The sequence below is a fragment of the Portunus trituberculatus genome, chromosome 20 (genome assembly GCF_017591435.1).
Source record: "Portunus trituberculatus isolate SZX2019 chromosome 20, ASM1759143v1, whole genome shotgun sequence".
Lineage (NCBI taxonomy): Eukaryota > Metazoa > Arthropoda > Malacostraca > Decapoda > Portunidae > Portunus > Portunus trituberculatus.
In genome coordinates this window covers 4418497-4436362 of record NC_059274.1, presented here as the reverse complement: position 1 = coordinate 4436362, position 17866 = coordinate 4418497, and the positions used below count along the sequence as shown (strand labels likewise).

At 41.1% G+C, this 17866-nt stretch overlaps 1 protein-coding gene across 1 annotated transcript; it reads left to right on the top strand.

The window, feature by feature from the left end:
- Positions 1-664: 664 nt before the first annotated feature.
- On the top strand, positions 665-17680 carry LOC123506491. The gene is made up of 9 exons (XM_045258622.1): positions 665-1747; positions 6049-6285; positions 8066-8209; positions 8634-8786; positions 10215-10337; positions 11315-11430; positions 12877-12993; positions 14665-14956; positions 15774-17680. Exons 1-9 carry the CDS (start codon positions 1013-1015, stop codon positions 15870-15872), a joined length of 2016 nt encoding a protein of 671 aa, XP_045114557.1. The 5' UTR covers positions 665-1012; the 3' UTR covers positions 15873-17680.
- Positions 17681-17866: the final 186 nt, after the last annotated feature.

The following is a 17866-nucleotide window of genomic DNA, read 5'->3' as shown; positions in this document are numbered from 1 at the left end:
CAAACTCTAAAGTATTTCTTTATATTTTGAGATCGTCACTGGAAAACCCCATCCAAATTTCTCTCCGCGTCCTGCACATCACGTAAAGAGAGAAACAAACACGATAAAGTCTTACAGTTCTCCAATACAATAGCGAAACGTCACGGGTCTGTCTGTCTTGTGCTCTTAAGAGGTGACATTACAGCGAGAGTGACATCTGGCCAGTTAAGAAAAGTGAAAAGTGCGCAGTAGAGGAATAGGGATAAAAATAGCAGCTTCCCTAGGTAAAGCAGAATACGCTCGCGAATATTTCATGAGACGTGTTATTGAGAACAAAGCAGCACAGTTCTCAGTGACCTTTTCTAAGAAGCTATTTCTAACAGGACCAAGGCAAACGACCAACCTCCCTATGATCGACTGAGCCGCCCGTGACTGCGAGTCGCTCATGTTTATTTTGATGCGCTGTGCCCCTGGCCGGCGAAGAAGAGACTCGTGAAATATTTAGGCAATAAGAAACGTCATCAGCTTCCCTTGGTCGTGATTGGCTTTTGTTTCTAGTGACGTCGGACAGTAACATTTCCAAGCCGCCGAGGTATATGTCAGGCGATCGGTCACCAGTTCAGCCCGAGACCAAGAGGCTGAGGGTTCATTCACCACACTTGCACTGGGTTTGTTTAAAAAAAAAACAACGTATTTTCGAAAGAGGAATATAACAAAGAGGAAAAACTACCCGTGGTGTGCTGTGAGGCCATCTGTGTTGTTATGGACGGTGCATCACGAGCTTAACGTTTTGATTAAAAAAGGATAAACTGCCCGGCTGAGGCCTCGAATCCCTAGGGCCCCCGCCCCATCAAACCTCCTTCCCTTTGTTGTCGGCTGCCGACCGCCTCGCCTGAACGAAACGATCCCTGACGGTTTATGAGAGAATTTATTAGGCTATTACGGAGCTTAATCATTCTCTGGTTATTGTGACTCATTCCTCTGTCTCCGTCAGTCCTCGCATTCCCTCACTTACTCCTTTAACGCACCCTGTATGTCTCCACGCCGCCCCCGCCCCCGGCAATACCACGGCAAGAACTTCCTTCGGCGACGGAAGGTTCAGGACCGCGTGAGGGAAAACAGCGTTGTGAAAACCTTTGGGCCGCTAAACAGATCCTTGAGCATTGACTTGCCCAAGATCGTTGTGCATCCCGGGGACACAGACGCCCCGGGGGAGGAACTTTACGCCCTACGACAGACTAAATCATCACAAGACCTGAGCGACGACAAGAGCAGCACCACCGAGGACACTGCCAGCGGGAGTGAGGAACAGCAGGAGGCTAATGCAGCGACCAGCAGTGGGTGGAACAACGACACCATCAGACATCGCCTCTTAAAATCTGTAGCGAGGAGAGATGGGGATAAAGTGACTCTCCTCGTGCCTCTCATGCCAGTGTACGGATCCCAGGGACGCAACGCTAGTGACGCCGTAAGGTCCTGGATACGCACCAACACAATCGACTCCCGCTGGAACAACCCCGTAATGGCGCACAGATATTTGGCCAGCCCCTTCCGATCCGTGGGCACGCAAACTGACCCGATCATCACTATCACCGCCTCGTCCTCCTCCTCCACTCCCTGCAGGCGTGTTAGTGGTGGTGACGGTGGTGATGGTGATGACGCCTTGCTCTCTCATCACCATGATTCACTATCCCGAACCTCTCCTTGGGACAGATTAGTGGACATGGAGAGCACTGGGACACGGGTGAGTCTCTTCATGACACGCAACGCTCATTATATTCTATAGCTCTAATTTATTTATTTTTTGGGTTTTTGTTTGCTGGAATATAATGAAAATGAAGGGAGAGAGAGAGAGAGAGAGAGAGAGAGAGAGAGAGAGAGAGAGAGAGAGAGAGAGAAATAAAGTTCAAGGTCAAATTTTGTGTATTACGTAAAATGATACTTTTCGGTAGGTCACTTCTCTTTAAGGCGACATTTCAATCTCTCTCTCTCTCTCTCTCTCTCTCTCTCTCTTTCTGATGTACATACAAAACACAAAAAAACACGTACATAAAAAGACGAAGAACACGAAATAACATAAAAGGAACACAAAATAACTAACATCAAAGCTTTTACCATTTCATCAACTAGAGAACCACCTACTCATCATCATTACCCATCTATACTATTTCCTTACAACGCCAGGTTATTTTTGTGGACTCTCTTGTATTCTTAAACACTTATGCGCTTCACCTCCATTATTTCAAAAGCCTTTATTTAAATTTTCACGAGTTTTCAAGCTATTTATACAGTTGTAGAGGCAGATTGACAAAACTTCTGCAGTATTCATTGGATAACCATTCTTGAAAATCCCCGCTGTGGCCTTGGAAAATAATCGCGGTGAAGAGCAAAGCGTTTCTGAATATGAGCCTCTTCTGTAATGCTTTGATGATCCGCCTCGGTCTGTGGAGGTTCTGTCGCTCGCTCCCCGCCCATTCAATGACGTAGGCAGAGATTTAGAGTAACGCCTTTACAGAGACTAGCTCCGCCCACCAGAGACAAGGCTGATGGGAAGCTTGTGGATATTTTTCGTATATTTTTCGTGCAGCTTGACGATATTTTACAAGAATGGTAAGCTTTTGATTTGACTCGAATTTGTATCTACGTGATCTATCTATTTGTCTATTTATCTACCTGTCCATTTATTTATCTATCTACCTGTGTAGCTGCTTATCTGTCTGGTAATTTGCTTATCTATATATCCGTCTATCTATCTATCCAAATATTTATTTATCTATGTATCTATCTATCTATCTATCTATCTATTTACCTGTGTATTTATTTATTTATCTGTTAATCTGTTTATCTGCTGGTTCATCTGTCTATCTGCGTATCTATATATCTGTTTGTCTACCTATCCATCTATTTATCTATTTATTTATCTATCTACCTGACTGTCTATCTATCTATCTACCCCTCTGTTTATTTATCGATCTATCTGTTTATCTACTTGTCTGTCTGTCTGTCTGCCTATCTACCTATCTATATATTCCTCTATCTATTCTTCCATCGATCTTAGGAGGACGTATCAAAACTACGAGTTGACCAAAATATCAAAAGACAGATGTAGGTAAAGACAGAGGCTTCTATTCAACCCCAGACGCGTCCTTCATAGAGGGAAAATCAGACACTCAGACGCAAATAATACGGAGACTAGGCCCTCTTTGTGGAGTCCCTTGTGTACAGACTCACTAAAGTCCCTCATACCCACTCAGTCCTTATCGGGAGTCTGGGGCCTTAATCTGTTGACAAAGCGAGAGAGGGAGGGTGACGCATGGTTAGAGAGAGAGAGAGAGAGAGAGAGAGTGTGTGTGTGTGTGTGTGTGTGTGTGTGTGTGTGTGTGTGTGTGTCCGTCCTCATATTAAAAATCCCTATACTCATAATCGCTAAAAGTAATGATAACTGAAAATTAAAATTAACACGCAGATTAAGAAATGAATAGATAAAATAAATAAAACGAAAATAAAGATAAGACGATGATTATACGTACTGAATAGTGTGTCAAGATGTACAAGTGTGGAAACGTCATCTTTGTGTGTGTGTGTGTGTGTGTGTGTGTGTGTGTGTGTGTGTGTGTGTGTGTGTGTGTGTGTGTGTGTGTGTGTGACGGCAGACAGGTGAGGTAGATAAGACGCAGGTGAGACACAAGTGATGTACAGGTGACAGGAAGTAATGAAGGTGTTACAGTTATATATCGGTTCTCCTCCTCTTAATTGCAGTCTGTTTCTCTCTTATATTGTTTTTCCTCTTTTTCTGCGTTTTTCTTCCTCATTGTATTCTTTTTTTTTTTTTGTAAGTGATGCTTGTGATGTTACTGCGACCCTATTTTATTTTTCTTTCCTTCCAATTCTTCTCTCTTCTTCTTTATCTTCTTTTCTTCTTCTTATATCATCTTCAGCCAACTTTTTTTTCATTTCTTCTTCTTTTCTTGTTGTTGTTGTTGTTATTTGTATTCTTCTTACGCTTCTTCCTCTTTCTCTTACTTCTGTTGCTCTTCCGACTTCCTTCTCTTCCTCATTCTTCCACCAGTCTTATGACACGCACAGTTTACCAGAAGACATCATGATATTCCTGCGTTTTAGACTGAGAGATACCTTGCTCTTTTCTTTCTTTTCTATGTATTCCTCTTTGTTCCTCCTCTTAATACAACGACAACAATAACTACTACTACTACTACTACTACTACTACTACTACTATAGTATTATGGCTTGCGTGTCTAGTAGTAAGGAAGGCAAGGAGTCAAACAGTCAATGGCAATGAATGATAAATGAAGGCGACTCACGAACAAAGATTTTCCTGAAACTTTATAAACATAGTGTCGTGACGTGTGTGCTTCAGAAAAGTACGTAACTCGGTGTAGAGAAGAAGTAAAGTTTCTCCTTAAGTACTGTGTGAATGTAGTGTGTATAAAGTGTATGTATGTGTGTATGTGGAGAGGTATAATTTTTTTTTCACTGTGATCGTTATCTATGTTTCTATTTATTTTACGAGGTCCTGATTTTAAGGTACTATTTTTTTTTTATATATAATCTTACGCACAAAGTGAGAAGCCAAAACACTGCAGAGCGGAGATTGAAAAGGTTAACTTGTGGTTTTCATGATACACTGGTCTTTGATTCATGACGGGAATAAATAATTAAATCAATAGAAACGAATAATGAGGTCAGCCAAAGAACGCACGTACAAATAACAGACAAATGCACAAAATAGTGTATAGAAATAATAAATATATTCCAGTAAACCAAGGAATCGAGAAAATAAATAATAAAAACAAGTAAACAGACAGGCTACATGAAAATAAGAATAAACGTCTTAAAAGAAAAAGAGAACTTGAACCCCTTCAATATTGGTAGACATTTTTACCTTGAGATTTGTGTACGATTAGACCATTTTATTTACATTAGGAAGGGTCTATGGAGGTCAGAAGATGAATAGGAACAATCTTCACCATTTCAATTCCCCACATGAGTTCCTGAAGCTGTATAAAATCACCAAATAGTAACCAGAATGAATATGGAAACGCGCCATTGTATTGAAGGGGTTAAAATACTATAAGCGCGTCTCAGTAAACAAACAAACAATAAAAAAAAATAATAACACGCATGTGAGAGAGAGAGAGAGAGAGAGAGAGAGAGAGAGAGAGAGAGAGAGAGAGAGAGAGAGAGAGAGAGTGCGAGGAAGTGGGCGGCAGAAAAAGCAACAATCACTGAATGGAAAGAGGGGACAAAAGCCAGAAAAAATACAATCCAAAATATTAAAAAGAAAGGATAAAGGAAAACATAAAAACAAAACCAACGAAACCAAAATACAGAAAGAGAAAAATGAGGAAAAGGGACAAAAAAAAAAAAATAGTTCCTCAAAATAAATGAACAGAATAGTCTCTCAATAAAAAAAAAAAATAAGAATCAAAAGGAGAAAAAAAGTGACAAAAGCCAAAAACCTTCCATATTGATAAAAAAAAGAGAAAGAGAAAACGAAAAAAGAGAAAAAAAATAGAGGCTCGCAATAAATCAACACCAAAGAGGCTCTCCCTGAAAAAGAAAAAAAAGAAAATAATACCAAAAATACCTAAATATGGAAAAAAAGGAGGGACTGAACCAAAATCAACAGTTCTTCCACTTATAAAAGAAAAAAAAAGAGAGAGTTAAGGAGAAATTCAAAATAAAAAGAAAGGCAGGGAGAACCTCAAAATAAATGGAGAGAGGCATGAGGAAGAAAAAGAGAGAGAGAGAGAGAGAGACAGGGTAGGCATAGAGAAACAAAAAAGGAGAAAGGCAGGAGAAACAAAAAAAAAAAAAAAAGGAAAGAAGTTAACACAAAAAAAGAGAAAGACAGGGGGGAAGCAAAATAAGGAGAGAGAGAGAGAGAGAGAGAGAGAGAGAGAGAGAGAGAGAGAGAGAGAGAGAGAGAAAATGGCAAGGGGAAAACAAAAAAAAAGAAAAATGGTAGGAAAAAAAAGAGAAGCAAGGGAAAAAAAAAAAAATACGCCACCAATGAATCAATACAGCGTCCCTTCTTTCCCCAACAGCTCCGGGCGTCCACCCCAAACAAATCCCAGGACCTTGCGAGCGAGGGGGCGTCCGCAGAGTGCTCGGTGGAGGTGCGGGGTGGCGGGCAGACGGTGGGCGCAGGTGGGCAGCATTTGGGCAGTGCACGCCGCCTACCTGACCCTGTGGAAGTAAGCAGCGTGACCTACCTGTCTGTGCCGGAAACCCCCGTGTCCCGCAGGCCTTCCACGGCTGACCTGGTGATTGAGAAGCTGCAGGTACGTGTGTGTGTGTGTGTGTGTGTGTGTGTGTGTGTGTGTGTGTGTGTGTGTGTGTGTGTGTGTGTGTGTGTGTGTGTGTGTGTGTGTGTGTGTGTATGTGTGAATTTATTTGCCTAGTTGTATTTACCTAGTTGTAACTATACACACTCGTTGCTGACACCATTTCTCACTCAAACTGTTCCAAGTCTCAACACATCTTTGCGGGAAACTATATTATTTAACATCCCTCAGACATCTTCCCTTCCCCAGTTTCTTACTATGCGATCTTGTGTGTGTGTGTGTGTGTGTGTGTGTGTGTGTGTGTGTGTGTGTGTGTGCGTTGTATATTGTATGCGTATCACCGTCCCCATTTGCTCTAGGGGCTTGTATCTCAATCCTCAACCCTTCTATTCTTTCCTCGGTTCCAAAATACAGAAGATTTAACAATAAGGGAAAGTTATAGAGAAAAAGATAATTATTATAAAGAAGCAAGGGACATATGTTATTTTATACCTATCTGGTGAATGATTGACAGGAAGAAGTATTAGTAAGGGGAGAAATGAAGGCAGAAGGGAGAACCGGATGTTTGATGCAAGGGAGAGGAATAAATGCAAGAGAGTGGAGATAGACGGGTTCCCAGGGTGATGAGATGAAAGGCAGGTGAAATGAACCTTAGGGAAAATTACAAAGAGAGAGAGAGGGAGAGAGAGAGAGAGAGAGAGAGAGAGAGAGAGAGAGAGAGAGAGAGAGAGAGAGAGAGAGAGAGAGAGAGAGAGAGAGAGAGAGAGAGAGAGAGAGAGAGAGAGAGAGAAATTAGTATGGATAATCGACGCATGCTGAAGTTGAGATGAAGGGAGAAGATTAAGTAAGATTTGCTGAGAAGGATGATGGAAGAAGATGAATGGGAGGAAATTCTCTCTTTTACCTAAATAATTATTTGTTACACTTGATCCCTGGTGTTCAACTCTCTGACTGCTACTAGGTACACTTTTCCTTAATTACCAATCACCCCGAGACATCTTTACTTGTTCTACACCTGCATCCAATCTTTGACCCTCTGAGTACCATGACGCATTTCCATATTCATTCTTTTTACTATTTGATGATTTTATACAGCTTTAGAAACATATGTGGAGATTAAAATAGTGAAGACAGTGGCCATTAATCTTCTGACCTCCATAAACCCTTCCTATTGTCTATAAAATGGTCTAATCGTACACAAATTTCAAGGTAAAAATGTGTCCCAGTAGTGAAGGGGTTAAACTGGCAGAAATAAAGCGAAATCTATTCTTTTCTTCACTAACGTTGATTTGATGGTTATAAAAACTTTACGCATCGTTTCTGTGGGTGCTTATTATTGAAAAAATTAAACAGTGCTTTTATGTTGGCAAGTCCTTTGTTTTTCCCATACTCCCTTTCTGTCTGACGTCACGTCTTTCCCCTCAGTCCTCGCTCGCCGCTGCCTCAGGCGACACGCAACGCCTCCTGCCTCTCGTTTCGCTCGGTTTACACTTGTTGTGTATTGTGCTACCGTAAATACACTTTCATAATGGACTCAGGTGTCTCCATGCTACCCCTGTTTTACGACAACTACCACACTTTCTGCAGATTGTAAATAGAAGAGAAGTGATGCATTTCAATTGGCATCTTTTAAACCTCTTTCTTCTTCTTCTTCTTCTTGTTATCGGGTCCTTGTAAATAAATAAATGAACAAATGAACAAGTAGAATAAAAATCCACTCCACAGAACAAAAGGTTAAAGGTCCACTTGATAATCTGATCCACGTTTTCTTGGTCAGGTGGAGAAGGTGGAGGGCGGTGGACTCAGCATCCAGGGAGTGTCCTTGGCCTCCAACTGTCACGTGACCTTGTGTGTGTTCGGCGTGTTCTTCATGCTGGCTGGCGTAGTGCTCTCCTACGTCAGCTACAGCGTTACTCTTGGCGTGAGTGTCGGTGGTAGTAGTAGTAGTAGTAGTAGTAGTAGTAGTAGTAGTAGTAGTAGTAGTAGCAGTAGTAGTAATAGTAACAGCAGCAGCAGTAGTAGTACTTGTTGTAGTAGTAGTAGTAGTAGTAGTAGTAGTAGTAGTAGTAGTAGTAGTAGTAGTAGTAGTAGTAGTATATAAAAAGTAACAGCTTTATCGCATCAAAAATTCGTAAGGAAAAATCTTAATTAATCAAGGAAGACAAGTGAAGTAAGGAATGGAAACAGACGTCCTGGAGGTGAATAGTAATAACAGTAGCAGTAATAGCAACAGCAGTAGCAAAAACAGTAGTAGTAGTAATAGTGGTAGAATCTTAATGACTATGAATTATATGGATAAGAGAAGGAATACAGAGGTTGATGTGTGCTGTTTATCCCTTCTTTAGGCAGACGAGGAAGGATCAGAAGGGAAAGATAAGAAGGGCCCTGAAGAACACCTGGCTAGCGTGTCCCAGATGAGGATGATCGGCCCGGCTTTCCTGGTAGTGGGGTTCCTCATGGTCGGTCTTGGGATAACACTCTTCGTCCTGGCCAGAAAGGTAAGTGTGGTGTGCGTGCGAGACTTCTAAAGTTAACTAAAGGGGAAGGCAAAGCTGAGAGATAATGAAGGGAATAGAGGAACATGTGACCAAAAATATATCTAATCATTGTGAAGGAATTGATGGAATGGAGGGATAGAATAGCGTTTAAACTGCATAGGATAGGAGTGACAGAGGATGATACAACGGATAGTGACAACTGTTAACTCGTGCCTACATATCGCCAACTCTTGACTCAAAGGAAAAGGTGAAATGGAGAAAAGAAAAAGATATGACAAAAAAGAGGAACTAAAGGCAAAACTATGAGAGAAATTAACAGAATAGAGAGAAAGACAGAAATGATTATATATACATCCTTTGGCCTTGACTATATGTATGTACCCTACGTATGTGATGCCTGTGTATCTGTGTGTCTGTTCGGTTTTTGCAATGCTCTCCTGTCTTCTTTTGGTATGTTGTGGGAAGTGTTTATTTTGCTTTTTGTTTTATTTGTTTTTCACACTAGTCTCTTTATGCGTGAGAGTTCACATGTAAGTCTTCTCTTCCGGTGGTAAAAGTACTAAACAGAGCAAGGGGAAGGGTGGGAACGCTTCGCTTCTCACGGGAACTTCCACGAGTATAATCTCATAATATGCAAACCTGAAAAAGACTTACGTTTATCCTACAATTTTGCTGTATGTTGTTTTAATCATTAATTTTTTCCTTCTTTGGGTTCCTTCCTGTGTACAACAAACACGACCATAGCATCTAACAATACTCGCGCACTTAGAGGGGAAGAGAAGAATTCATTAAACATAACGATAAAACAAAACCTACATTTCCTCTCCTTCTTCTGGTTCTTTCTTGTATAACGAAAAACACGACCAATGAATCTCAAAATAATACCGGTGAGCTTAACTTAGGAAGGAAGGAAAGACGTAATGGGACATAATGATAAACAAAACACAGATAGATAGACACATAGATAGATAGATATTACATATACCACAAAATAATGGGCATAGCATATATCATTGAAATAACAAGCATAGTCCAATAAATTACCCATACATTGAACACACAAAAAAATAAATAGAACATGAGAACGATAAAAGACACACACACACACACACACACACACACACACACACACACACACACACACACACACAACTCTGGAGATCCCTGCCTGCTTCTGTATTTCCATCTTCCTACGACTTGACTTCTTTTAAGAGGAAAGTTTCAAGACATTTGTCCCTGAATTTTGGATAACTCACACTTGACCTTTTAGGGAACTGGCAACCAAGTGGGCCTTTTTTTTCTATTTCTTGTTGTCACACACACACACACACACACACACACACACACACACACACACACACACACACACACACACACACACACACACACACACACAAGATAAATAACGATAATAATTTCCTTCAACAGATCAGTCGAGACGAGAAAGCCAAACAGCTTGTGATTTCAGAACAGCAACTTTGTGAACTAGAGAGCAGCTTCAGTTACTCAGCCGCGTCTCCACTGCACACTGCCTACCCGGCGCCTAATCAGGTAACTCCCACTCTCACCTTTACACTCTAAACTCACTTACACTTTCCCCTTCAACACCAATACCTGTTTTGCTTTCGTGTTCCCTTCAATACATCGTTTTCTTTTATGGATCATAGAGGAATACAACTTTTTATATCGTGTTTATCTCTTAGTGCGGCTCTATATTACTGATCTATTACTACTGTCCTCTTATTGATTTTCTTCATGTTTGTTGTTATATTTGTGTAAGAGCAGAGAGAAAAGGAATATGAGAAAGAGTAAAAGATGATAAAAGGAGGATGAGGAGGGAAGGGAAATGAAAATAGTTACAAGAGAATGAGAAAAAGGGGAAAGGAGAAAGAGAAGGAAAAGGAAGAAAGGAGAATGAGGAAGAGGAAGGCTAGCTAAAGGAGAAAGATGAGAAGAAAAGGAGAATGAGCAGGAGAAATAAAGGAAAGGGAGGAGGAAAAGGGAAGGAAAAGGGTAAAGAAAACGCATATAAGGGTTGTATACGAAAACACTTCAGCACCGCATCTCGACTTCTTTGAAAAGGCCCTAGACGAAGTGACACGAGTTTTTAAGGCCTTTTTTTTTACAACTCTGGTGAAAGGCAAACACAATTTCGACATTATTAACCGGAGAAACAATCTTGAGACCCCGGCTAACTATCTGTGTGGCCTTTGAAGACAGTGGTGGTGAGAGAGCAAAGCGTTTCAGAATACTGGTGTAACTTCAGTATTTATAAACGCTTCGCTTTCTCACCACGATTATTTTCCAAGGCCATGTAGATGATTAGCGGGTTTTCAGGTGTGTTTCTCCAGGTAATAATGTAAAAATCTTGTCAATCTGCCCTCTAGAACAGTAAAAACACTTTGAAGACTCGTGTAAACTTAAATAAACCCTTTTGAAATAATAGAGGTGAAGAATTGTTTAAGAATGCGACCCTAAGATAAGAAGTAAAGTGTGTATGTATGTGTGTAATTGAGCATTCATTTCAGTCCTACCCAATCCTGGCGGTGCGGCGAAATTCTTGGTGGGTAGACACCATGCCAAAGGACGCCGCCACATCAGCAGAGGCACAGGATAGCGCAGTGCAGTGCCCCTCGCCCATAGAGTGAGTGCCAAGGCTGTCTTTATATCTTTCACTACCGTTAATATCACCCTCGGATCTCTTATCGCTATTATTATCATCACAGTCACAGCTACTAATCTCACTTTCCGTATTAGTACTACCACACACATCATTATAATCAATTAGTGCCAAGTTCATCAACACCATCACCACCACCACCATCACCACCACCATCACCACCACCATCACCACCACCACCTTCGTGTGTTCCTGTCACCCTTCCGTCTTCACTCTATTTACTTGCCCTTGCTATTTTCGTCGGAGTTTTTATTCTTTTTATTTTGTTATTCACCTGTTCTTTTTTTTTCTTAGTAGTTCTTTACCGTCTGTTTGTTCTATTATAATTTGCTTTCGTTTCTAATATTACGTGTGTCATTTTCATTCATTATTATTAGTATTAGTATTATTAGTAGCATTGCTATCATCGTCACCATCATCACCATCCTTATAATTGCTACTTTTATTGTCTTCGTTTCTAAGATCACGTGTGGCATTGTCATTTACTTGTTATCGTTCTTAATATTTCCATCATTAATATCGTTATTGTTGCTACTTTTCTCATCGTTAGCGTTGTCACTTTCTCTACCGTTACTATAACCCTCGGATCTGTTGTCGCCATTATTATCATCACAGTCACAGCTATTAATCTCACTTTCCGTATGAGTACTACCACACACATCATTATAATCTATTAGTGACAAGTTTATCAACACCATCACCACCACCACCACCACCACCACTACCTTCGTGTGTTCCTTGAAAATTTCATTATAGCTTTACTGTCTCGTAAATTAGCTGGCCTAGAAAAATTGCCGCAAAAATGCAATATTAATCATGATGAACGCAGGAGGTAAAGATTTAGTCATAAGCATCGCAGAAACACACTCAAAGAAAAAGAAAACGCATTGAAAAATACTAGAAATATAAAAGAAAAGAAGATTAGCGATGGGGAAAAAACATACAGACTTATAATATTCTTACTTTTACGTGTAATATTAATATACTTCAATTAAAACAACATACAGCAAAGAATTATCAGGTGAAAATAGATTCAATTATACAAAAGACAGGAAGGAAAAAAAGAACCGATAGACAAAAAGATATACACACACTTATAAAATTCTTACTTCCACTTTTGAAATCAGTAAAATTCAGTAATGGGACATATATTTACCTTGAGATTTGTGTACGATTAGACCATTTTATTGACATTAGGAAGGGTCTATGGAGGTCAGAAAATTAATGGCCACAGTCTTTACTATTTTAAACCCCCACATGAGTTTCTGAAGCTGCATAATCACCAAATAGTAAGCAGAATGAATATGGAAACGCGTCATGGTACTGAAGGGGTTAATCATTCAATAGACAATTAAGAGATCAAAATAAAACAGACAGCCAAACCTGACGAGCACTTCCCACACACGACAGGGAGAGTGTGGGAGGTTCACCAACGCGCATCCTTACACCAGTGCCCCTTGAGCTCCTGCCTGACCTCTCTGATCCCATTGCGGACATCGCCTGCTTCCCCCCTTCCTCCACCCAGACGTAAGTATATCCCCTCCTCCTCCTCCTCCTCCTCCTCCTCCTCCTCTTTCTCCTCCTCTTGCTCCAACTCTATCTCTTTTTTCTTCCTCGTTTACCTCCTCCTCCTTCACTTTTTTTTCTGCTTTTGTTTCCTCTTGTTTCATCTTTCATTTTCAGTTTTTGATGTTGATATCGTTGTTGCATTTCATCTTCGTCGTTCTCGTCTTCTTTTTCTTTTCTTCCTTGTCTTCCTCTTTTTTCCTCTTCCTCTTTCTCTTTCCTCTTCCTATTTTTTTCATTCGTTATCCTTCATTTTTCAGTTTTTTTTTTTTTTTTTTGCCAAGTCTCATTACCATCATTATTTTTCGTTCCTATTTCCTTGCCTGCATTCTTATTTTTCCTCGTTCTCTCTCTCTCTCTCTCTCTCTCTCTCTCTCTCTCTCTCTCTCTCTCTCTCTCTCATTTTTTTTCCTCCGTCCTTGTTCCAAATACCTCTTCCTTCTTCACTATTTTTCTCTTCCGTCCAGTTTTCTATCACTTTTCTCTCCCACCTCCTCCTCTTCCTCTTCCTTTTCCTCTTCCAGTCTTCTATAATTTTTCTCTCTCTCCTTCTCCTCTTCCTCCTTCTCTTCTATCTATTATCGTGTCTTCCTTAATTTCCCCCGCCTGTTATCTATCTTTCCTTCCAGCACCTTCCTTCATCTTTTCTTCCTCCTATCGCTTTCTCCCTCTCATTTTTTCCCTTGCCCTAAATTTTTTTTCTCTCTCTCTCTCTCTCTCTCTCTCTCTCTCTCTCTCTCTCTCTCTCTCTCTCTCTCTCTCCCTCTAAAATACCTCCTTCACCTCACGCTCACTCCATCCTTTCTTATAGTACCCCCCCCTTTCATGTCTTCTTTGTACCCCTCTTCTTCTTCTTCCTCCTCCTCCTTCTCCTCTTCCTCCTCCTCCTCCTCTTCCTCCTCCTCCTCCTCCTCGTCGTCCTTTTCTCCTCCTCCTTTCTTCTATTCTTAAACCACTTTGTATGTTTCATGAATAACTAAAATGTTTTTCATATGAACCATCGCAAGAATGTGGCTTTTATTTCACACACATGCACTGACGCTATTTTCAAGGCCCCACAAACGACACACACACACACACACACACACACACACACACACACACACACACACACACACACACACACACGTCTTAAATACAGCTCAAATGGATTTTTATGCTTAAAAAGAACGAACATTATAAATTAAAATGCTTCATATATTGTTTTAAGAATCTACTTGAAACAATGGAGGTAGTAAAGAAAATTAGATCATCATAAAGACACAAATTTGGTGGTTTATTCTTTAGTCACCCTCAGTAGACAAGTAGGTAAAGTCATCCCTCCTTCAGTAGCAGCTTGAAGTAGCTCCTTGTTATACCTGCTCTACACGTTCAGTCTCCTTCGGCAACATGACCTTCCCTCACACGCACCGTTCCGATACCGCTGGCTTTCTTGTGTTTTGTCTTTTTGTTCATCTTTATTCTCATTACTTGTTCTAATATACCTTGGTCTGTCATTTTCCATTCTTTTTTTCTGGTCTGTCTGTCTGGCTGGCTGTATGGCTGGTTTATTGTCTGGGTATCTTAATTTCTGTCTTTGTTTCTCTCTTTGCTCATCACCACACCCTCTCACACCTTCCTCCACGCCTTCAGGGGATTCTCACCAGACGCTCAGTCACCACCACCCTTTAGAGACGACGGAGACACGGACAGAGAGGCAAACCTGGTGGAAGTGCGCAGTGACATCCCCACCTTGTTCACGGCTGCGCAGGAGATACGCCCAACCTCGACGCTATCTCGAATACCCAGTGGAGAAGCTGCACCCCCGCGCCTCACAAATGGTCAGGACATACGCGGGGGAATACTCAAGCCCTCCAGCGCCGTGCAAAGCCGCTCCCATGGTGTATCAGTGCCTTCCTCCGCCGGGCAGATTCCCTCTATTCAGGTAAGGCATGCAGAGACAAAGGAAGACAGGGAGAATAGGAGGAAGGAGAGGAAGTGAAGTCATGCGTAAGAAGATTAAGAGAATACATACAAGTGAAAGAGAAAAAAGAGAGGGGAGAAGAGGGGAGAAGGGACGTACTCAAGCCGTGGTACAGTGGAACAATGCTCGCTTTGGGCTCCGAGGGGTATCCAAGCGCACGGGTTCGAATCCTGTCCACGGTCCGAGTGTAGGCTGGGCTTCCTCATTCGGAGCAACGGTTTCCTAGCGGGTGGGCTTTGAGATAGGAGGTGCCTTAAACAGTATCCTCTTTAGCCCATAAATTCCCGTGAAAAGCCCACATGGTATAAATAAAAAAAAAAAAAAATGCGAGTGAGTGAGTGAATAAATGAGTGAGCGAGTAAGTGAGTCAGTGAATTGGTGAGTAAGCGAGTCAGTGAGTGAGTGAGTGAGTTTAGCATTTGAACATTCATACCGATCTAGTGAATGATTATCATCACATCAAGGATCTGTGGAATACTTGATGTTCAATTGTAATGATAATGATAATAGTAATAATGATAATAATGATAATAATAAAGATAATATTAATAGAAAAAAAAATATTCATTCCTTCTCTCAAAAACACCAATTACTTTTCATCTTTTAATTGATCAATAACAGCATTCCTCTCTCCCATAAATAGATGAACATATAGATAGATAAAACATTCACTAACTACATTAAAGGATATGACAAGTAATTTTGATCCATTCCACAATAACTGTACGATTAAAACTGAACAACAAACTATCTACACCTGCCTCTCCCCCTCCCTCAGGTTACCGCCGCCACCCCTGTGCTGCCGCCGCTCCCCCGCCTCTCCCGCCACCACTCCTCCAGGCCGGACAGCCGCCCCACTACCGCGGACTCCAGATAATCCACGCAAGCTGAGGACAAGCTCTCCCTAAGGTGTTGATCTTCCTCCCATGCGCACTGACTTCGTGGTGAAAATACTCACTCGAAAAAAAGAAATAAAAATAGAAAAGTTTCGTCTGGTTACTACCGAGCGAGAATACACGGAAATATATACAGGAATCTTCTTCAATGATTCTACACCTGTGCAATGAAACCAGATCACGTGTCACAACTCCATAAAATGCGCAGGAAATGTAATTCGTCACGTCACCTGCGGGTATAATGAACAGGTGTGCGGGGCAAATACAAAGGGCATTATGATGATGTTCCCATGGTGGATGCACGAGTACTGACGCCTCACGTGGGGGCTGTCGTGCCAGTGAGGGCTGCAAAGGACGTGTTGCGGCCAGAAGAGCGCCTGCAGTGGCTCTTTGGACGGACAGATACAACAAATAGATAAGAATGATACGTACTAGTGTAGCTGCTATTTCTCCTTCTGTTCCTCCACGACTCTACTAACTCCTACTCATGTTCTTTCTCCTTCTCCTTCAGTCAGGATAAAGCCTTATGAGAAAAGAAGTGTCTATATACATACATATATATTTATAAAAGTTATGATTGTAATATTATATACAGGGTGTCGATGTCAAGCACACACACACACACACACACACACACACACACACACACACACACACACACACAACAAAGTAATAAGTGTTGCTGTAGGTGTCATGGCGCTGGATCGCCTCGTTGTGTCATGCCCTCCCTTCCCTAATTTTCCCTCTCCCTCAAGAGTTACTCGCTGTAAAAGGAGTTTCGCCCCCTCTTCCCGCGTCCCTCTCAATGGCCGTTCATTGCCTAGATCACCCTCTTCCTCCTCCTCCTCCTCCTCCTCCTCCTCCTCCTCCTTTACTCCTAACATACATCAAAGACAAATTTTCCTTTGACAGAATGTTCGCTATTTCCCAAATTTTCAACATTAAAAAATTCTTCCCCATGCAATGAAAAAATGAGGTTAACACACACACACACACACACACACAGACACACTTAAACATTTTTCGAATCATTACCGCCAAAGCAACACAACTCATTCATATAACTTGTAATTTACCATTTGTCAGTGATGGCCGCTAGAACAGAGACAGCAGATACGCTCCTCCTCCGCCACGTTACCTTAGGACTAGTGACAGTGACGAGGGGCCAGACGTGCAGGTACAGTTCATATAGGATGGGAAGGACTGTGACTGTAATGTGAATAACACGCTGCTATCACTTGTACTGTATTCTGCGTTTTTTCCTCAATTTTCAGAATACCCACTGAAACTTTCATTCATTCTTAAAAGTTTCCACTTTTCAGATTATTTCAGGTCTTTAATTTCATTGCCAATTCCTTCATTGTATAGTTCATGATTAAAAAAACATCATATATTTTTTTTTTTTACCAGAAAAGAACTGCAGCGCTTAAAAGTTAATAAACGAAGGATCTTCAAGAGTGTTTTGGTGACTGTAGCGATACTTTGATCAGAATTCTGTGTCAACAACGGAAAACACTCTTGAGAACCACATTGTTTATCTGTGACCTTGATAATAACACATTACATCGTTGTAATTAAAAAAAAAAATGTTACTTCGCCCATTTCTCGTAGTTAAGATTCACAAAACCTCAAAACGCAGTCGAAGTTAATGTTTTTTTGTTAGTACACTTGTGAGCACGACCATTCCTCCCATCATACCTGCCTGACCCTTCAGTGTCACAAGTAGTGTAGCAACATAAGAGATTTTATATTCTGTACTGTACAGGGGCCAATATATAGTAAGAGAAACTTTACGGCTCTGATATCCCATAGAAACCAAAATTAAGATGTAGTGACGTGGAAGATTAGGACAGTTTGGACTCTGGCATCATGTAGAAGGCAAGACAAGCTACCACTTTCTCAGTCTTTAGCATCTCATCCCAATCACTCTCAACATCCCCCAGTGTGAATGGTTAGGGTTTTCCAGCGTGCTTTT